Here is a 22,409-nt window from a genome sequence, read left to right on the forward strand (position 1 = left end):
GCCACCCACAGCAGATATTCAATACGGGGAAATGAGCCATTTGAAAGCAGTAAGTGCTAGAAAGAGAGGCAGCCCTACCGGACACAGGAAGCAGGCCGAGCACCCAGGAACTAGGCAAGATTCCAGGAGCGCTCCTGAACTCAGACAGATTCACCCCGGCACTTATCGTGCCTTGGGAGAGAGGGTCTGAAAAATCCATTTCATCCTTCAAATCACGGCTCAGAAGCCATTTCATCAGAAAAGTCTCTTCTGATCTCTGCCCAGGCTACACACTCCAAGAGCACTCTCTTCATCTATTCATAGGCCTGGTGATGATTCCAACCTTTTACACTTTTTGTTATAACGACTTTAAAAATACTCAACAATATTCTCCCACATCCTCAACCCTGAGATTCATCCGTCATCAAACATTTTCCACATTTGCTTCACCTACCTCCTTCTTTCACCTTCTTCCTCAATGTCAGTGGAATGCTTAGAGCGAAACCCGGGCACTGGGCCACGTCACGTCTAAACCCTGCAATACGCCTGTCTTTGATGTGATCCGTTTCCTTCTGAATCACTGTCTCAGGCTGGGTTGCCCCCGGAGCAGAGCCGGGATCCAGAGTTACATGCACAGTGTGGTTCTAGGAAGTGGTCCCAGGGAGTGTGGGGCTGGGAGAGTGGACGGGGAAGGCGGGAAGGTGACCCAAGGATGCACCGTCAGGGCATCAGCCTGTGCGCACAGGGACGGGACTCTGCTGAGGGCGCTCAGGAAGCGTAGAACAGACCTAGGTTCCTCACCGAGTGCCTGCGATGGACAGTGCTCTCCCCTGGCTCCTGAGCCAGTCTGCCTTCGGCCATGGCCCCATGCCACGTTCTCTCTCATATAGATGGGAAAGGGAATGCTCCAGAACCAGGCAGGGTGGCTGGAGAGGTCCCTGCAGATGTCCCACCTGGGGCTACAGAGACCCAGAGCAGGAAGAGAGAGCTCTGTGGGGTGATGGGGCCGGCCATGAGCTCTGCCTGCAGTTCCAGGTGCTCCAGTGCAGGAGACGTGAAGAGGTGGCCCGAGAGTGTGGCAGAGGCCACGAGGACTGGCCACGTCGCCTTTTCCTTTGTCACAGCGGAGAAGTTGTCAGGGATTTCCCCAGTTCTAAAGCGAGGAAGCCAATCCTTGGAGGCAACATCAGCAACTCCCTGCAGGAGAACCGGACTTTGGAACAGGGACCTCGAGCTGGTTGGGGCTACAGCATTACTTTTCTCACCAGAACCACCCGGCAATTATCTTGTCAGCTGCTTTCAAACTGTGCACATTCAAAACAGCTGCCACTACAGTAGTAGCGGTAGGTGTAGCGTGTGTAGCAGTAAGTAGTAGGCGTAGCATGTGTAGCGGTAGGTAGTAGGCGTAGTGCGTGTAGCGGTAGGTAGTAGGCTAGCGTGTGTAGCGGTAGGTAGTAGGCGTAGCACGTGTAGCGGTAGGTAGTAAGCATAGTGTGGCATCTTTGGGAGCAAGCTTAGGAATCTGCATTTTCAGTTGCTTAGATAATTCTGATAGAGCTTGTCCACAGCCTGGGTTTGGAAAGTGTCACTATACCGACAAGATTTTCTAGCTGATAATAACAGAACTGTTGATAAGGCCTCTACAGGGACCCATTATGTTTAAAAATTAACTTTTCCAAAATTACTCACTGAGAGCCTGCTATGGTAAAAGACTGTTCTAGAAAAGGGTGTGCAGAGGTAAACAAAATTGAAAAGGTCCCTGTTCTCAAGTGGCTTACACTGAGAGGGAGATGCACAGAATTAACTGAAAATAAGCAAATAAACGAACAGGGCCACACATATTAAACAGCACCCCACACCTTCTCAGACGCCTGGCGCTTCCTGGGGTGCAGTATGAAAATGCTCTTTCTCCACAAGTAGGCTGCGGTGAGCAGGGAATTCCCCACGTGTGCCAGGTTGGACCCCCGCCATGCAGAGACCCTGTGGCTCTTGTCTGTGCTGGGTTCGTCTTCACGGAGGCCTGGATAGTCTGTGCACTCGGCTTGAGCTTGCAGCTGCTCATGCCAGAGGAGAGAAGAGAAATATCGCCAGCCTCCGAGTGGGACGGCCCTCTTCAGATCCGCTGGGAGTCACTGAGGGCCACAGTGGGAACGTGCATTTTTCTTAATCGCTCGGGAGTGAGATAGAAGGGGCAGTCTCTCCCGGGACAGGCGGGAGTCGGCCCCTCTGTGTTCATGCCATGTCACTCTGCTCGAGGTCCATTCAACAGGAAAGTGCCCCTGGCCTGACTCCTGTCAAGGAACACAGGAGCACGGCGTGTGACAGAGTGGCACCTGGGTAAAGGCAGGTGCTGCCCAGCAGATGCCCATTCCACCTGCCCGGGTGTCGCCCAGGCCATGCGGGTTCACAGTCAAAGGCTTAAATGCACCCCAACCCGGCACTCCACATTCACGTTGTCCCTACCACCAACGTAGCCGGGTACATGAAAGCACCCTCCTAAGCTGACTCAGAGTTCTTCTCCTGGGAGGAAATAAAACCACTTCTTTTCCAAAGAAGTCTGTCCTTCCCATGGCCCTGCTGTGGCTTGGGTGTGGAACGTCCCGCAGAGCTCATGTGTCAAAAGCATGGGTGGTTCCCAGTGTAACACGGTTCAGAAGTGGGACTGTTAGGCAGTGATTGGGGCTCTGACTGGTGGGCTGCTGGGTGGTGACTCTAGGAGGAGGCACGGCTGGGGCGTGTCCTCAGAGATTACATCTTACCCCTGGCCCTTCTCTGTCTGTCTCTCCTTCTCTCTCCCTCCTCTCCCTCTCCTCTCTCGGCCTCTTCCTGTCCCTCTCTCTCTCCTTTCTCCCTCTCTCTATCGCTCTCCCTCTCCTTCTCCCTCCCTCTCTCTCCCTCTCCCTCCACAAGTAGGCTGTGGTGAGCAGTGAATTCCCCACGTGTGCAAGGCTGGACCCCGGCCATGCAGAGACCACGGCACACACTACCTCCTGTGGCTCTTGTCTGTGCTGGGTTCGTCTTCACGGAGGCCTGGATAGTCTGTGTATCTCTCTCCCTCTCCTTCTCCCTCCCTCCCTCTCCCCCCTCATTCCCCCCTCTCTCTGCTCTTTTCTCCCCCCTCTCCCCCTCCCTCTCCCTCTCTCCCTCTCTCTCTCTCTTTCTCTCTCCCTCTCTCCCCTTCTGTCCCCCCTCCCTCTCCCTCTCCCCCTCCCTCTCCCTCTCTCCCTCTCTCTCTCTCTCCCCCTTTCCCCCTATCTCTCCCTCTCTATCTCTCTCTTTCTCCCTCTCTCCCTCTCCTCTCTCCCTTTCTCTGTCACCCCTGCCCCTCTGCACTGGAAGGGTGCAGGCCTGCCCCAGAGGGGCCGAGAGGGGACAGGCCTGGTGAGAGCCACAGCAGACTTGCAAGACTATCAGAAAACAAAGCTGTGCGGTTCGGGCCACCATGTGGGGTGATTGGTTACAGCCCCAATAGAAAACGAATCCAATGATCTATCCTGTTTGTTTCAGGGGCTGTTATAGTGAAAATAACGTCCCACGGAACGGGCAGGCCTTAGGAGATGGCACTGAAAAGAGACGCACAAGGAGCAGGCACCGAGGCTCAGGCCTGTGCTCCCAGCTGCTCAGGAGGCTGAGGCAGGAGGACCCCGAGTTCAAGGCCAGTCTGGGCCTCTCACCAAGATCCTATCTCAACATTTACAAAAAGAAGCTTTTTTAAGGCTAATCCGTTGAAAAGGGATCAAGAGGTGTTTTTAGAGTTCTCTCTTTGAGTGGGGGGATGTAGCAGGTGGTCAATCACTGGCCTCCCGAGCACTGGGTTCGACCCCAGCACTGCAATGAAGGCACATGCTTCCTTACAACTGTCCATGTTTTCCAGTTGTCTGTGGCGTGTATTTATTACCTTCATAATCAGGAAGACGTTCTTAAAATGAAGATTTGCCATGGGAAGCTCTACAGGGCAGGACTCCACCAGGTGTTCTGAGCAAATAAAGTGCAAGGAGAAAAGAAAGAAGCAAATTCAAAAAAAGAAGAGGAGGAGGAAGAAACGATGAAACAAAATCTATAGATGAAAAGAAAACTACAAGACATGAATCGGGTCTAATTGATGGACCTGACTTGAACCAATTAGTGATTGACTATAGTTCTACATGGATAAATGAATTAATTACTGTAAACATGGAGATGTTAATTAATTATGGCCATACATGGATATATTAATTAATTATCTTTAACAAGGATTTATTAATTAATTACAGTTATACATGAATATATTAATTGATCGTCGTTAACATGGATATATCAATTAATTACAGCTATACATAGATAGATAACGAGTTAACTGCAGTTATATATGGATACATTTACCGGGCAACTGGAAGCTTGAACGCTGCCCACAGGACGTTGATGAGTTTTCCGTGAATAAATCGGGTATGGTGTCAGGGACTTTTAAAGAATCTTTGTCTTCCAGAGATACACACAGAGATACTTATGGAAGAGCTTCTGAAGTGGGGGGTCTGTGGGGCAGCCCACCCCCAGCTCTGGGCGTCTGGCTGCTGAATGCTGGCAACTCCAGCGTCTCTGAAACCGTCCTCCCACCAGGCCTGCTGCTTTCACTCCCCACCGTGGTGACCTCAGGGGCAGCATGTGACCTCCGCTGGCTTACCGAGTCCCCTGACCTGGGAACCGCCAGCCAGCACCCTTTCAGTAGTGACAGCAGCAGCATCCCAGGAGCAGGCTGCAGTTTGAGGCTCTCCACAGGGCCGCGAGCAGCCCACCCGTGGACCTCTTTCCTCCTCCCTCCCTTCTCCCTCCCACCCACCCACCTTCCTTCCTTCCTCCCTCCCTCCTCCCTCCCACCCACCTTCCTTCCTCCCTCCCTCCCTCCCTCCCTCCTTCCTTCCTTCCTCCCTCCCTCCTCCCTCCCACCCACCCACCTTCCTTCCTTCCTTCCTTCCTTCCTTCCCTCCTCCCTCTCCGCTCCTACTTTCCTCCCTCCCTCCTCCCTCCCTCCCTCCCTCCTTTCTTCCTCCCTTCCTCCCCCTCCCTCCCTCCTTCCCTCCCTTCCTTCCTTCCTTCCTTCCTCCTCCCTCTCCTCCCTCCTCCTTTCTTCCTCCCTTCCTCCCCTCCTCCTCCCTCCCTCCTCCCTCCTTCCTTCCTTCCTTCCTTCCTTCCTTCCTTCTTTCCTTCCTTCCTTCCTTCCTTCCCTCCTCCCTCCTCCCTCTCCGCTCCTACTTTCCTCCCTCCCTCCTCCCTCCCTCCCTCCCTCCTTTCTTCCTCCCTTCCTCCCCTCCCTCCTCCCTCCCTCCCTCCCTCCTTCCTTCCCTCCTTCCTTCCTTCCTTCCCTCCTTCCCTCCTCCCTCTCCACTCCTACTTTCCTCCCTTCCATCTCCCTCTCTACCTCCCTTCTCTCTCTCTCTCTTCTTTCTGTTGGAAGGTGCCTTGACCCGCTTCCTTACCTAGGAGATCCCTGTTCTGTCACAGTTAGGTGATCAACACCTGGTGCTCTGCGTGTGCACAACAGAAGTGCCGAGGACAGAGAGCTGCCTGGGGCCGCGGCGCCTTCCCAGGAGAAAGAAAGAGCCCCTGCATCTACCGCTCCCAGTCTCTGGCCGACATTCCCAGCCAAGGGCCAGAGAGAGGATTCTCTCAACCTTGTGGGCCAAGCAATGTCTGTCACCAGCATGGGGGACAAAAGCCGAACTCACTTCCCTCAACCTCACGTGCACACAAGCAGCAGGCCTGTGATCCCCAGAAGCACATCAGCATGTGCCCAACCCCATCCTGCACGGCTCTTCACGCATGTCATCCTGATCGAACTGCGTACACAATTCTCCGTCCTTTCGCCCTAGCTGGTCGCCTAACTTACCTCCAAAGGCACTGTTAATATTTGTTTAGGCAAACCGTGTTCCGAGCAATGACCTCGGGGCATGAGCTTACCCCCGGACGCCTCCTGTTTATTGGTGCTAGCTACCACGGCAAAAGGTGGAGAAGGAATACCCTGAGGTGGACGCTACTGCGCTAGAAATGAAAAGTCAGGACTCCAAGAGCTTGTGAACTATTGAAGTTCATACGAAAAATAACCTCTGGAGCTGGGGCTCGGACTCAGGCCTCCTGTGTGGGCAGTGTCCAGGGCACACGGTGCCGTGCAGGGCGCCCTGCCGTCTTCCTCCTGACTCCTTCTGTCAGTGTGGTCTCCATGTCAGAGCAATTCATACTGCTGGCTTCACTCGGGGCGCTGCCCTTGCGTTAGAGGTGGACCAGGACACAGACCCCTCTGTGCTCTACTGGCTGAGTAACTCTAGCAGAGAAAGCATTAGACAGCTTGATCCCTAACGCAGCGCCCTGCGCGGCCTCGGTGTATAGCCCCCGCCAGACTAACTCCATGTGGCCTCTGGTGGGTCTTGTCCCTCCCTGGACATTCATTTCCATCCAGGGGTCTTGGGCTATGTATTACTCACAGGACTACCTCAGAATTCACATGTCTACGTCTGTACCGTGTGACATTCTTCTGCCACGCTCTCCTCCCTTGCAGAGACAATCCCTCGTATTTCCATGGTTATGGAACACACACTCCTGCTGTTGACACATATGCTGAGCCACATGTCCAACGCTGAGGGACTGAAATCGTGAGTCCGGGAGGAGTGAATATCTGTGGCCATCCTCATCTCTAAAGAGATCATGAGCAAAACCAAAGATGATAAGAATTTCGGGTAGTCATCTGTGATTCCCTGCAGATGGGGTGGGAAATGAAAGTCGACAATGTCGGGCTTGTTAAACCCGAGAGACGAGCAGATCCGCACAGCTGGGATCGTCAGAAGACCAGCACCCAGGCAAGTTTTCAGGTCAGATGAAGAGCCACGGAAATAGATCAGAGAGCAGCGCAGCCTGGAGCATGTGTCCGGGAGCGGGATTTTCACTCACCGCCCGCCGCCTGCCTCCTTAACGAGCTGCGGCTCTGGCCTGTTGATCTTTCAGAGAACTAGAGGAGCCCAGGACAGGGGGCCACAGGGCTTTGGAGAAGGGCATCAACAGGAGAGGTGCCAGTCTCACCCAGCTCACCCACCTGCCGCCGTTGAACCTTCCGCCCTTCGGTTGAGGTGGAAAAGTGAGGACTTTCCATGAGGCCACACTTATTCCATTTAAAGAATCAAGAATCTTCTTGTTTTTTATGGTTGAAATTCCTTTCTTTTATGGGAATGACGAGAGTAAATAATAACTGGTTTTGCCTTCTCCAAAATTTAGCTAACAAAATAAAGGTGAAATTTGTCAGGTTTCCCTCAATCTCATGAAAAAGTAAAACTGAAGTTATTTTGGTGACGACATCCAAAAGGCCCTGACCCACTGAGTGACAGGGAACCTGCCTCATTGTTGAAGGTCTTTCCGAATCGAGTGCTTACGTGCAGTACGTGGGATTAGCTCTCAAGTTCTGCAGGACGCAGATTGCCACCCAGAGTCGACAGCCGAGGAGGGTGAGGTTCACGGGAGCTAAGGGGCTAGCCCAAGGTCCAGCGGCTGTGCCGATGGACGTGCCCAGGGACTTTCCCTTCTCAAGGGCAGCGCAGCCTCTGGCCCATGACGGCAAAAGACCCAATCGCGCAGCAGACCACCGAAAGTTGGCAGAACTCTATCCTGACTTCAAAGGGACTCAAGTGGCAGTCAACAGACACACGTTCATCCCCACAGCAACCCTGATGACTAAGGCGTCAACATTTCCCCAAAACAGTGAGAAGTTGTGATTCTAAATGTTGATATGTCTTAATGTGACTCAATCTATCAGAATGCTCCGTCGCACTTTGGATATACTCCATTTTGGAAGAGTTAGGAAAACAGTTGGCAGCGCTGTGTGCATTTTGTTTTAATTGAGAGGGGGGGACATTTGAGATCTGCAATTAAAAAGAGGTTTGGTTTGGCTGTGATGAACTGATGCAATTCACAATTCAAACTCACTTCGAGGAAAATAACAACAGTTAGTTGCGTTTGCCAGGGGAAGGGGGAGAGGGAGGAGCAGCAGGGGGGGAGGGAGACAGCCGCTGATGGCACAGTCAGAGAGCACCCACACAGGGGAAGACCAGGTGGCCAGGTCCACTCCGGGCCATCCTGCATCCGACCTCGACCGCATGTTCAGCCCTGTCCCCGGGAGGCTGCCTGCTGCAGTGGCCTCCCTGGAGAACCTCCTGGCCTGGAGCGAGGCCACTCGGGCCATGAAGAGGCCCATCAGGCTCATTTCCCCTGTGATGGGCCCCAGCCACGCTCCACGTTTTCAGTTTTCCTCTCATCAAGGAACAAATGTGGGCCCACGTCTTCACCGAGAGTCCCCGCGGTTTCCCGCCTCGACGGTGGTTGGATGGAACCAGCCTCAACCCCCACTCGGCTTGGCGCCCGCAGCCCTGCACCAGCTCCTCGGCGTCCTCCCCATGAGGGTTCCCCAGGGGACCGCCCCAGGCCACCATGACCTCGCCAGGACCACCGAGTCCCCCGCAGGTGCACCAGAACCACCCGGGCCTTGGAGGCTGCCGTCAACGGCCAGGTCCACCTCAGCTCTCTGCCTCCCACGTCGGCCTGTCCACGTCTTCCTACTTCGGCCGTGATGAGGTGGCTCTGAAGGACTTTGCCGAGTACTTCCTTCTCCAGTCTCCTGAGGAGTGGAACCTGCCCAGAAAGCTGCAGAACCGACCAGGTGGCCGGATCCTCCTTCAGGAGGTCGAGAAGCCAGACCTGCCGCCAGGGAGAGGGGCTCGTGCAGCAGAACGTGCTGTGCACTTGGAGAAGAGCGTGAAGCAGTCACTCCTGGCACTGCATCAACTGGTCGCTAACAAAAGGGACCCCCGCTTGTGTGACTTCATTCATTACCTGAATGAGCAGGTGAGATCCACCGAAGGACCGGGTGGCCGGTAACCAACTTGCACAGGACGGGAGCCCCAGAATCCGGCATGGCCGAGGCTCTCGTGACAAGCGCACCCTGGAGATGGTGATAAGGAGAGCTGAGCCTTAGGCTGACTTCCCCACAGCCATGGAAGTGACCTCCCTGGTCATCAAGGCAGTGCATGCGTGTTGGGGCTACCTTCACCTTTTTATTAGTTGTACCAAAACATGCATTTACGTTCTTTAATCTGTTCCATTCCTTCAAATAAAGAAATTTGGTACCAAGAAAAGAAAAGAAAGAAAAGGAAAGAAAAAAGAAAAAGAAGCAGATGTGGAGGGAACCAGTGTTTGGAATGTGAAACTAATTTTATTTGTTGGGAAGAGCTTGGTTTCTTCCACTGGCAGCCATTCTGCTGAGGGTGAGGCCGAGAGGCTGGGGCCGCTTGCTCCAGGGAGGGAGGCAGAAGTGAAGCCACACTAGGCCCTTTCAGGAGAGAAGCTGGGAAGAGCCTGCCAGAGGGAGCCGCAGGGGAGAAAAGGAGGAAGTGATAACATAGGGCCCCGGGCTGTCCTGCTGGGCCTGGTAGACCCCCTGCGAGCCCAGGGTTCCAGGGGAACCTGCTGGATACAGGCACACCCGACGTCAGAAGAGCAGAGGAGCTCCCGGCTCTAAGGGGAGGCAAGACTCCAGAACGGCACTGCCCGATAGGAACAGAAGGCAAGCCACACGTGCGCTTACAGATCTTCAAGTGGCCAGACTAAAGAAGTACAAATGAACGGGCAAAGTTTATTTTATAAAGAGTTATTAAACCCAAGGCAATCAAAATGTCATCATTTTAATATGCAATCAACACGAGAGTGCTCATCAGACGTCTTCCCTCTCTGAAATCCAGTATCTATTTCCCTGCATTTCATTTTCAGGGCCTCTCAGTTCCAAGGAGCCGCGTTCCCGGCATTCGGTACTCAGCGGTTCAATAGCACAGAGCCAGAAAACACTGGGTTTAATGCCAGGGCCTTTCAACCAGAAGCCGAGGGGACTGGAGTCCGCTCATTCTTCTGCCATAAATCTGAGGCGAGAGCTAAAGAGAATGGAGAGGTCAGTGCTGGGAAACGGAAATCGAGCAGTGGGACTGTGTCCTTCAGTGTCAGGCTCTTCTGAGTCGCCGTGTGGAACTTCCACCTCGCTGCGCATGCACTAGTCTGCTGGACGGCCACCAGGTGGGCCTGGAAGGCACTGCGCAGGGGCAGAGATGTGTCCACCCAGAGCTGCTCAGCGTGCTGCCCCACAGGGGCAGGGAAAACAGAAAGGCGGAGCGTGAGGGACACAACCCAACCCGGGACCAGGAAAGGCGGAGGCTGGTCTTCCCTCTGGGCCCTGGGCTCCAGGCTGCCGCCACCCCGTCCCATCTCTGACTGTCTGGACAGCGCCTGGCCTGGCGTGAGGAGGGCGTGTGGAGCGAGTGAGCCAGGCGCACAGGCTGGTCGAGAACCCGGGCCAACATCTGAGTTCTGAAGGTTGACTGCTCTTCACCCGGAAAGACAGAGCCCTTGAGACCAGAAAGCCTGAACGCCCGGTGACACGGCTCCTTGGGGTACAATCTGTCAGTCATCTCTGAGCTGAGGAGGCAGGGGCTCGGGTGGGGACAGAGGATGGGGACGGGTAGGTCGAGGCCCGTCTGTGGAAAACGTGGAAGGATTTTATAGAATTATGGGCAGTGTTGGTCTGCTCTAGCCACCTGCCAATGGCACTGCCCGTGGTGAAAATCCCCACAATGCTGAAACAGATGTCAGCAGCACATGGACTGTTTCTAGGGCTGTCGGGAAGCAATCAACCGTCCGACAGGTGATGGTGGTCTGTAGAGACAGCCGTGTGTTGCTATTGAACATCCCCATCTCGGTTAACATTTCTTTCACTCCTAAATAAAGACGCTGAGAGAGCAATGTAATCAGTGAATTAAAGGAAAAATGCTAGAAGGAGACGTTTTCAACGCGAGGACAGATAGTGACCTTTGCTCACGGCATCATCGAGGTCCCTTCAAGGATCTCCCATCTGCTGAAATAACGTCGGTCACACCACGCAACGGCAGGGTCAACACTGAGAACCCAGGACGAGGTCTGGAAATGTCCTGCTCTTAGTAGAAATAGAATGTTCCGGGGAATGCAGTGCTTCACAGACTCCATGTGCACACGGGAATGGCGAGTTCAGAGCGTGCACACCGGCGCAGGTGGGGAGAGTCCAGAACCTCGAGAGGGCTCCGGCCGGCACCCAGTAACCACATTTGTCACGGCAACCCGGTTCGAGGCCAGCAGAGACCCTTCAGAGGTGCAGGTGGTAGCACCAGCACTAGGCACAGACAAGCAAGGGCCCCGACAGCTCCTCCCTGTCACCAGGGGCTGATCTCTGATTGTCCTCCACTTGGACGCTGAGGCCTGTGTGAGCGTGCAGGGAGACTGAAGGCGCCAGTCGGGGAAGGCTCACGCACGGCGCCTTCACTGAACAGGACGGGGTGTCGTTACAGGCTGGGGCTGGACACTAGACCCTCTCTGATCTGCCCACGCGTTCTGCAAGGTGCCCATCATTGCGTGGTCTCAGGACTCGGTGCTGCTTGGCAGAGGCCTTGTCTTCCCCACACTCTTTGACCCGCAGCATGATTGACTCCCGGGCTGGATAATTCTTTTTTGCAGGGGGCTGTCCTGTGCGTCATATGACGTTTCACCACAGTTGTGCCTCTGCCCACAAGGTGACTCTAGCCCACCCCAGGGTGGTGACCAACAGTGTCCCGGACCTTGCTAAATGTCCCTGGGAGGCTCTGCCTCTTTAGCTGGGAGCCACCCGCACAGCCGAAGAGAAGAGCTGTTCTCAGTCTTCACCAACAGGTCGTGTAACTGACGACGAACCTAGAAAGTCCCTCATCGTCTGTGTGGGGTTTTGATTCTCACCTGCTGGAGCTGTTCTTCTAACACTGGTCTGCACGGTGAAGGTTTTATTAGGTCACCAGAGCCTAGTGCCGCCTGCTCAGGTCTGGCCCTCCCTCTGTGCTCCGAAGCCTCCCTCCTAGTCCGGGCCCCACAGTCTCTCAGTGCGAACACCCACAGACCTTCCCCATCGAGCTCCTCCTCCCACCGTGAGCAGTGGCCCTCCCGGAAGACAGGCGCTGATGCTACGGCTGGTCTTCAGGGCCGTCCTTGTCTGGGCAGTGGCCTGCAGCTGCTTCAGGAGCACTGAGAGGGGGCCCTGCACCCCCTCTCTCCTGGGGCTGCCCCGGTTTCAGCATCTTAACACTGAAAGGCTGGAGGGCCCCATACACCAGGGTGGTAGGTCACCTGCTGCTAAGAAGCCCAGAAGCCCAGTTACCTCCTGATGATTCTTCCCTGGAACTCCAGGGGGTACCTGACAGATAGGAGCCTTGGACCTCAAACTCAGGAGGGTGAAATCGTCCCTGGCAGGACAGAGGCAAACGTGGCTAACAAAGGGAGGGCTAGGAAAGATCATTTATTGCATTGGTTGATTTGGCTAGGAGGCTACCCTAGACAGAGTAGCAGGAAGTCGGGGACGAACAGTGCATATGTGTTTGGGGCTAGGCATTAACGTGTGTGAGCTACGTTGCAAAGTTGTCATGCACATGTGCCACTTTTCACTCAGCTGAAAATGTTTGCACACAATTCCAAATATGCCTAAAAGTGTGTTAGCCACCCCCACCATGCAGCTTCTAATATGGAAACGCGTCCAAGTGCACTTAAATGAGGGTCCAGTTACTCTGCCTCGAGGGGTTGTGGTCAGACCCACTTACTGGTGTTTTCAACCTTAACCCTTTGCTCCTGCCCCAAAATGTGCCATCTCTTTTAAATTTTGTTATTTTTTAAATAGCAACTTAATTTCCGACTGCCCTTTATTTTTCCTAGGAGAAAATAAAGCAGCAGCCTAAGCGAGGGCCACCCTGCCCCACATCTCCAGGGTCAAGCTTCAGGGCTGACATCCTAATCGGGGCCCTCAGCTCAGGGAAAGGGGCTTCCTGGGCCCTGGGCCTGTGCCAGTCCAGGAGGCGACTGAGTTGCCCACTGTCCTGCTGACCACGCCGCTGCTGCCCTGCACAGGCATGGTGAAGAGGCCCTGCTCCACCCGGCAGCACGGGGCAGGGCCCGGGAGCCAGCCCTCCCCGCTCTTCCTCCCTCCTCCTCCTCCTCGGGCATCCACTCTGGGGCACTGGCAGTTGAATTTGAGAATGGGTCTGGCTGAGGAGGGAGGCGCCTTGGGCCACACTGATTCTGTAGTGACTCTGATGACTCCCCAGTCAATGTCCCTGTGTGCAGGTAGGGCAGACTCACCCACCCACTCCTCGTCCCAGCACTCTGCCCCTGGAAACCCAGCGGTGTTGGTCTGGCTTCTGCTCCCAGGTAAACAGAACTAACAGGAGAATTCTCTCTCGCACACATGCACGCACGCACACCCCTGCTGTAGGGCAGGGTCTCACGTGGCTATGGAGACTGCAAAGCCCAGGCTCCACAGTCAGCAAGTTGGAGGCTCAGGAGAGCCCTCGTGGCTGGCAAAACAAGACCCCTGTCCCAACTGGGAACAGTCGGAGAGAAGAGTCTTTCCTCCTCGGTCTTCTGTTCTGATTGCGCCTTCAGCGGGCTGGCGAGGCCTGGCACCCTGGGTGGGTCATCTGCTCTGGTCCATCAACTTGAATGTCCCTCTCACTCAGAATTGCTGGTGGACACACTAAGAAAGCATGTTTAAGAGAGCCCTTGGGTGCCCTGGGGCCCCGAAAAGGTGACCCCTCAGGCTGACTCACACCAGCTCAGCGCTCTTTTCTGCCTGGTCTGGTCTGGCCCGGCTGACTCATCACCTTCATCTCCCAACCCACACCAAACACAGGGCCATGGAGGAGCATGCATCCCGTTTGCTCTTGGTCCTAAGATCTGCCATTTCCTGAGCAACAGCACCTTTGTCCACCATTGTCCTTTCTCCAGAGAGAATGTTTTGAAAAATCACGACTTTCCACACTGGTTCTATGGAACACCAGTCCCAGAAGATGCTCTGAGAGGGGAAACGGGAGAAGGTTTCTTGCCAGTTGAGCGTTGGACCCCTGTATGTGTGTTCTAGGCTGCGTAATCTCTTATCACAAGCTCAGCGGCGTAGGACAGCACTCATATCTCACAGCCTTGGCAGGTGGTCCAGGCGTCCACCCCTGTCTCAGAGGGGTCCTCATCAGGCTCACAGGGGAGCATCACGGGTTTGCTGAGCTCTAGTCTCTTCTGGGACTCGGGTCGTCTCCCAAATGTTCACAGTTGTTGACAGAATTGTTTCTCTTGGACGCTGACCTGAGGCCCCAGGCACCTAGAGATGGCCCTTCATAGGCCCACACCTGGCTGTTGCTCTTCAAGGGAAAGTCCTGGTCTGTCTAGCAAGGCCTTCTGCATGTGTGAGCCTCCTGCTTGATTAACTCCAGGCCAGCTGAATGGAGACCTTCCGCACTCCCCGCACGCGGCAAACACAACGTCTATCTGAGCGGTGACTGCCAGAGGCTGCCTTGTGCCCGGGCATCATGCGCTCAAGACCTGGGACCCTTTGCTTTTTCTTTTCTTTTTGAGTCCAAGGGCACTTAACTGCTGAGCCACATTCCCAGTCCTTTTGGCTTTTTGATTTTTTATTTAGAGACAGGTTCTCACTAAGTTGCTGAGGCTGGCCTTGAACATCCTCCTGCCTCAGCCTCCCCGGTTGCTGGAATCACAGGCAAGGGACCCTTTTATTTTGCCACCTACTGCAGCCAAATCACAGGAGTGAAGTCCCTTTCTCTCACAAGGGGAGATTACACAGGATGTGTACTCTGGGGCTTGGGATCTTGGGGGCCTGCTATGGCCCAGATTCAGCTTGAGAATTAGCCTCCTATGGGCTCCAGAAACCCTTGGTAAAGAAGCCTCATCAGCTTCATTACACATACCATTTTCCAGATCAGCCTGGTACATAGGAAAGCTTTGCTTTCCTCTATGAGCCCAGCTATGTGGGAGGCGGGGACAGGAGGATTGTGAGCTTGAGGCCGGCCTGTGCCTCACAGCAAGACTCAGTCTAAAGAAAACAGAGAGGGAGAACCTTATTTTCACCTAGCTCCTGCGGTCCTGTCTAGCTTGCTGCCTGGTGGCATCCACATTACAGGACACATCAGAAGGGGAAGTCTGTGTTGTGCGATCGGACGTCCAGGATGCAAATCCATTCCCTGCTCTCCCCAGCGGCTTCTGCTTGGGTGATTCCTGGACCCCACGGGCTGCGGTGAGCAGGTGTGAGCTTCCATCCTGCCTTCAGGCCCCCCAGGCGCAGTGAGTGTGTCCAACCTGTGAACACACCCAGGCAGGGTCCAGAAAACACACAGTGAAAACACCTTGGCTCCCCATTCTTGTTTTCTCCTGAGAGTTGATAAAGAATTGCAAAAAAGAGACTCTTGATCTCCCCGCGCCTAAGCTTTCTGATATCAGACTTGAAGCATCATGACATGCTTCGGCTAAAAAAATTAAAAGTATAAGGGAAAGGATGCTTATTTCTTTTGCTTATGACAATTAATTTATATTTAAATCCACACAAGCAGAGCCCAATGAATCTATAAATGAAATATTAGCATACACAGGTGAAGAGTTGTTTTTTTTTTTAAAGTTCCTGTGCTCCACTAAACCACCAAAACTAAAACTTATAGTCTATGTTGAACTGGTTACGCTTGGGAGAGATGTCATGAAAATGTTAACTGGGGCTCCCTTTAGTTCACGTGAAGTCATACGAGGAGTTCATGTGCACAACATAAAGTATAAACTGCTTTGTGCCTTTGGGGAAAGAGTCAAGTGTTGGAGACACGGTTCCACACCTGGGTTAACCGCAGGACTGTGTCTACACTGCAGATCTAAACACTAGGGACTGAAAGGGCACAAAGTGACACACTTTGTGGTTGGTATAAAGACAGTAAGAATGGTGGGATCGTCAGCAAATATTCACCTTTCTTAAGCCTTGGCTTAACCGTCAGTAAGATGGTGTAATAATAGTACCTGCATCCTAACCTGACTCTCACCTAACCCTGCATACTGTAAAGATAAAATAAATAAAGCACCCTGCTGTGTGTGTTACTTACCAGGTACAAAGTTAATCACTATAATTTCACCTACAATGAGATCTCAGTTTTTGTTGTGTGTTGTGCTTTTAAATCCTTGAATAAAAAGTTGGTGCTGAAGTTTGAAAAGTTTAGACAACTTTAGGCTGAAGTCCGTGTTGGACCACTTATTAAAAGGAGAAGAGAAGCAGCACGGTTGTGTTACTTAATGTCATCAGCGAAGAGGAGAAAAGTGAGGCGAGCACGTAACCCATTCACAGAATCCTTTCCGAATGGAATCCTCTGTGATGCACCCCAGGAGGTGTCCCAGTCTTTAGGGACACAAGACACTCTATTGAAGCTTCTGCACAAGTTGGAACTCATATTTGGAGCAAAGTGTTAAGAGTGTGCGGGCCATTTATTCCTGCTCTTCGCTGATGGAATTGCACAGATCACTTTGTTATACAAACGCCCCCTCAGCGATGGGAGTTCCTTCTCTCGGGCATGTGCCTGGGAAAGGAATAAAAGCAAGTAAGAAACGTTAACCACCCCAAAGATGAATTGCTTATATTCAAGAAGAAGGAAAATGGTGTGCATTATCATATTAAAAAATTTAAATATATTGGGAACTGCCGGAGTTTCCTTCCTCTATAACCGAGAGGCGCAGAGACACTCACTTATGCAATGTCACCATCCGCGAGGCCAGAACTGTGGAAGACATCACTCCTGCAGAAACCTGAATGTGATATCATTTTGCTATTCTGCAAACACAGCTCAGAGGACTAATGCTTATTCTAAACTGCATGTCGAGGTTTCACAAAGGTAACAACAAATAAGGAAAAAAAAATCCCTCATGATTTAACCAGTTTTACTAGGTCTGCCATGTATCCAGTGTTTCCTGGGTCCTTTCAAAGATACAAGATGATGTGGTTGCCTCCCACCATCACCAGGTGAGGCTGCATTAATTGGGCACTCTGTGGCTCCAAGGGACTGACTGGTCCCAGCACTTCCGCAGTGCATGAAACACAGTAGGGAGAACTTGACTCTGGTACTTCACGTACAAACTTGGGTAAGTTTCTTCTTTCCAAAAACTTCAACTTCATCTTTCATTGAATGGGAACAAAATGCACCTGCTTCATTTGTCAGGAGATTTGAAAAGGTTCAAACCCTGAAGGGGGACTGTGGAGTAGGAAAAGAGCAGCAGGGGTCAGTCCTGCTGGGGAACTTGGAGACTGAGCAGAACACCTCAGAATTATCCCACCCAGAGCCAAATGAGCTGGGCTGTTGATCCACCCATCTCCCTGCCACCACCAGGACATCAAGACCCCTGCACTTCTGCCCACCCTGTGTGCTGGCCAAGTTGCTCCCAGAGGCAGAGGAATGGCCTGAGGCAGACAGAACCCAGGGTTTCCAGGAGACTTTGGAGGCAGCGCATGGGGGAAATGGGCAGAGCAGCAGCAGGACTTTCTCCTGGACTTGGTGGAAACTGCCCCTGGCTCCCTGGTCCTCAGCTCTCACTGCGCCGTGAGGTCTTTGTAGTATGGGTAAAATCCTGCAAACTGTGTTTTCGGCTTTCCATCTAGAGGTTTGGGGTGACAGGACTAGAAGGTAGGTGTGTCCTGACTGGCTGAGTGCATGTAGGACTTTGAGCTTGGATATCCAGATTGCACACAGGGGCAGCTGCGGGCGCAGGGACATACGTGAAAAACGGAGGCCATTGCAGTTTAGAAATTTAAGGTGCTGGGGAGCAATGGAGTTTCTAAGGGGTGAGATGAGATGAGGTTTTGTCGTTGTGAAATTTACTGACATTCCTGATGCACTTTTTTTTTGCCTCGGGGATTGAACCCAGGGGCACTTTACCACTGAGCTGTATCCCCACTCCTTTTTCCTGTTTTATTTTGAGACAGGGTCTTGCTAAGCTGCCTGGGCCGGCTTTGGACTTGCAATCTTCCCGCCTTAGCCTCCCAAGTTGCTGGGATCACAGACGAGGACAACGTGCCTGGTTCCTAATGCTTTTATCTGGTATTCATTCTGATTTTATTCCAGAACTTCAAGGCATCTGAAGACAGTACACACTCAGCTCTGAGGGTTTGGCTCAGAGCAATGATAAATGGAGCAATGATAAATGGAACCATGATAAAATGGAGCAATGATTTGGTATAGTAGAGTAAAAATGGCCAAAGACTGAATACTTACTAGGAAACGTGCTCTCAAATGCTTCTGTTTTAGCCGGTTGCATTGGTACACGCCTGTAATTCCAGCAGCTCAGGAGGCTGAGGTTTGCAAGTTCAAAGCCAGCCTCAGCAACTTAGCAAGGTACTAAGCAACTCAGTGAGACCCTGTCTCTAAATAAAACACAAAAAAGGACTGGGGATGTGACTCAAAAAAACAAAAAAGTGTTCCTGTTTTATTATTTTCAAAATGAAGAAGAAGAAAAAAGAAATGGGTTATTTTCCAAATGTCACATTAGTTAATTAGTGAGGCTTTTAAGAAGATTGCACCCCTTCTGAATATGGGAATTGCACTAACTGGAGTGGATATTGGTCAGTCGGCCAGTGTCCTATTTGTGCGCAGACCTGCCCTTGGAAAGGTGGCAGGACTAGCAAACAGAACCGGCTCTGTGGAGGAAGACCCCAGACCTGAGCCCCTGCTTACAGCAGAGTGATGGACAGCTGTGTTCATCTCTCTCAGCCCCACGCGGCTCGTCTGCAGTGAGCCCAGTAAGTAAGCCCTGCTCCCCAGGGCTGTGGAAGGACGGGGTGCACACAGGAAGTGCAGGTTAGGGTGTGGGGTCTCCGCGACCACGAGGGCGTGCTGCTCCCAGTGAACAGGGAGGTTTTCTCTGATATGCACATGCTAATTCACAATAAGGGGGGAATAGGGTAGAATAGAGTAGCTTTATATTAGGTAGAGGGGAGTGAAGGGAGGGGAAGGGGTGTGGGGTAGGAAGGATAGTGGAGTGAAGCAGACATTATTCCCTCATGTACTCGTATGACTGCATGACCGATGTGATCCTGCAGTATGTACAATCAGAAAATGAGAGATTACACTCCATTTATGCATGATCTATCAACATGCACAAATGCATTCTACTGCCATGTGCAACTAATTAGAACAAATAAATTAAAAACTTTAAAAAAAAGAACACTAGATTCTCAGTCGACGTAATCTCCCCTCTCCGTGTGTGTCTGTTCCTGAGGTGACATGCCTGGGCCACCCTCGGTCTGAGTCAGGAAGCCACACAGAACTGTGGCCATGCTGCCACTCGCCGCCCCTCCCCTCTAGGTAAAGTGCTCCTCGCTGGCTCAGCAGCCTGGCTGTCCTGGGGCTCCATGCAGACACAGTGCTGGGCCCTCAGGGTGGCGTGAGCTCTGCACCCAGGGCTCTGGAGCCTTCCCGGGTTGCTTTCCTGCATCTTCTCCAGGTGTGCACTCTGGGCCGCAGGGAGCGGCTGACGGTGCCGGGCAGACTGCGTCCTCTCAGGTCAAGCCCAGCCGAGGACTGGCTCCCCGCCTTCAGAAGACACTCCCTGGAAAGCAGGGTACCACGCCCAGAGAACTCGCGGAGATGAGGAGAGAGGTTCCAGGCAGGACTCGTTCCAGTGACGCCCTCGGTCACCTTACCAGCGTCACTTCCTTTCCTTTTGGGGTTTGGCGATGGGGCCAGTAACACCCGTTGGCTACACGGTGGCTTGGCTTCATTTCTGCCACCTGGGATGGAAGGAACCCTGGTAACACGCTTGGTAGCCGATAGGGATAGTACATTCTGCCCTCGGTTCATGAACTAGCCAGGCAGGCATGTTGGAAACAACCGGACCAAACCCAGGAATTGCTCTGGTTCAAGGAGACCCCAGGAAGGGGCCCACGTGGAAGCTTCCAGACTTTCCCTTTCCAGTTAGGGCTCAGATAGGATTCCCGTTTGTCCTTTCTTTCTTTCTTTTATATTCTGGATTAGAAATACAACTTGAATGTTGAGTTATTATTAAATATATATGAAATATGTTCCATAGTCCTGTGGCTTGTTTTCAATCAATTTGGTTTCCTCTGAACGCGGGGCTCTTCCGTGGCACAGGTGGGTGATGGGGAAACAGGCAGGGGGACGTGCAGGCCTCTGAGTAGGTGGCTTCTGCTGAGAATCGTACTTTCCCTCAGACACAGAACAATATTGTAAAATCTCATTTTATCAGGGAAAAACTATCTTAATGGCACAGATAAAAAGCCGATGGTGTGGGAATGAGTTCCTGGAAAAGTTTAGTTCGCAAAAGCTCTGAACCTTCACTGGATCAGATGGATAGCAGACCATTAACTACTTGGAGAAATTTCAAATTGATATACGCTATTTCATGCAGAATATTAGAATAGTACTTCCTTGGCTAAAATCAAACTAATGGCATGAAAATTACTATTTTAATTCATTTAATGATTGCTTGATGACTTAAAGCTTTTTAGTTCCCTTTTGTTACAATTTTTTAAATTGACCCACTAAAAGATGAGATGTATAAAACTACATTTTGTGCAACGATTTCTGTTGTTTTTAGATGGTTGTTCAGTAGAAGAGGAGATATATCCAAGATTATTAAAGTGCAAAACAGTGGGATGATGGTATTCACTGTTAATATTTCTGCACTAGGAACAAATACTTATCCCAGGGTCCTCACCAGGGGTGATATGGCTCCTGCTCCACATCCTGCCCTTGTAGGAGCTTTGGCATTATATGGAACCACACTGTGATGGGACAGGTGGGCATTTGCCACCTTGTGTAAGGAGGCAGAGGCCAGCCATGCTGCTAAGGGTGCGGGGTGAGGAGCAAAACAACCCCAAGAGATGACGGGCCTGAGGGTGAGGCTCTGATATACACCTGTTCTTCACCCCTCAGACCTGAGACCTGCAGGCGTGAGAAGCACCATCTCCTGATCAGACCCAAGAGCAGTAAGCCCTGGGGCTCTTAACTGTGGGGTCTAAGGTACCTGCAGACCAGACCCAGGATCAGTGAACCTTGGTGGCTCTTAGCTGTGGGGTCTAAGGTACCTCCAGACCAGACCCAGGATCAGTGAACCTTGGTGGCTCTTAGCTGTGGGGTCTAAGGTACCTCCAGACCAGACCCAGGATCAGTGAACCTTGGTGGCTCTTAGCTGTGGGGTCTAAGGTACCTCCAGACCAGACCCAGGATCAGTGAACCTTGGTGGCTCTTAGCTTTGGGTCTAAGGTACCTCCAGACCAGACCCAGGATCAGTGAACCTTGGTGGCTCTTAGCTGTGGGGTCTAAGGTACCTCCAGACCAGACCCAGGATCGGTGAGCCCTGGTGGCTCTCAGCTGTGGGGTCTAAGGTACCTGCAGACCAGACCCAGGATCGGTGAGCCCTGGTGGCTCTCAGCTGTGGGTCTAAGGTACCTCCAGACCAGACCCAGGATCAGTGAACCCTGGTGGCTCTCAGCTGTGGGGCCTAAGGTACCTGCAGACCAGACCCAGGATCAGTGAACCCTGGTGGCTCTCAGCTGTGGGGCCTAAGGTACCTGCAGACCAGACCCAGGATCGGTGAGCCCTGGTGGCTCTCAGCTGTGGGGTCTAAGGTACCTGCAGACCAGACCCAGGATCAGTGAACCCTGGTGGCTCTCAGCTGTGGGTCTAAGGTACCTCCAGACCAGACCCAGGATCGGTGAGCCCTGGTGGCTCTCAGCTGTGGGGTCTAAGGTACCTCCAGACCAGACCCAGGATCAGTGAGACCTGGTGGCTCTCAGCTGTGGGGCCTAAGGTACCTGCAGACCAGACCCAGGATCAGTGAGCCCTGGTGGCTCTCAGCTGTGGGGCCTAAGGTACCTGCAGACCAGACCCAGGATCAGTGAGACCTGGTGGCTCTCAGCTGTGGGTCTAAGGTACCTCCAGACCAGACCCAGGATCGGTGAGCCCTGGTGGCTCTCAGCTGTGGGGTCTAAGGTACCTCCAGACCAGACCCAGGATCAGTGAGACCTGGTGGCTCTCAGCTGTGGGGTCTAAGGTACCTCCAGACCAGACCCAGGATCAGTGAACCCTGGTGGCTCTCAGCTGTGGGGCCTAAGGTACCTCCAGACCAGACCCAGGATCAGTGAGCCCTGGTGGCTCTCAGCTGTGGGTCTAAGGTACCTGCAGACCAGACCCAGGATCAGTGAGACCTGGTGGCTCTCAGCTGTGGGGTCTAAGGTACCTGCAGACCAGACCCAGGATCAGTGAGCCCTGGTGGCTCTCAGCTGTGGGGCCTAAGGTACCTGCAGACCAGACCCAGGATCAGTGAGACCTGGTGGCTCTCAGCTGTGGGTCTAAGGTACCTGCAGACCAGACCCAGGATCAGTGAGCCCTGGTGGCTCTCAGCTGTGGGTCTAAGGTACCTGCAGACCAGACCCAGGATCAGTGAGCCCTGGTGGCTCTCAGCTGTGGGTCTAAGGTACCTGCAGACCAGACCCAGGATCAGTGAGCCCTGGTGGCTCTCAGCTGTGGGGTCTAAGGTACCTCCAGACCAGACCCAGG

The 22,409-nt window shown here is 52.9% G+C and overlaps 1 protein-coding gene across 1 annotated transcript; it reads left to right on the plus strand.

The window, feature by feature from the left end:
- The first annotated feature begins 8,424 nt into the window (after positions 1–8,424).
- Positions 8,425–8,871, plus strand: LOC124970983 (ferritin heavy chain-like). The gene has a single exon (XM_047534595.1). The coding sequence runs from the start codon at positions 8,425–8,427 to the stop codon at positions 8,869–8,871; it is 447 nt and encodes a 148-aa protein (XP_047390551.1).
- The last annotated feature ends 13,538 nt before the right edge of the window (positions 8,872–22,409 follow it).

This window comes from Sciurus carolinensis, chromosome 19 (genome assembly GCF_902686445.1).
Source record: "Sciurus carolinensis chromosome 19, mSciCar1.2, whole genome shotgun sequence".
Taxonomy (NCBI): domain Eukaryota; kingdom Metazoa; phylum Chordata; class Mammalia; order Rodentia; family Sciuridae; genus Sciurus; species Sciurus carolinensis.

Coding starts and splice junctions, on each gene's coding strand:
- LOC124970983 (XM_047534595.1), top strand. CDS start 8,425: ATGACCTCGCCAGGACCACCGAGTCCCCCGCAGGTGCACCAGAACCAC.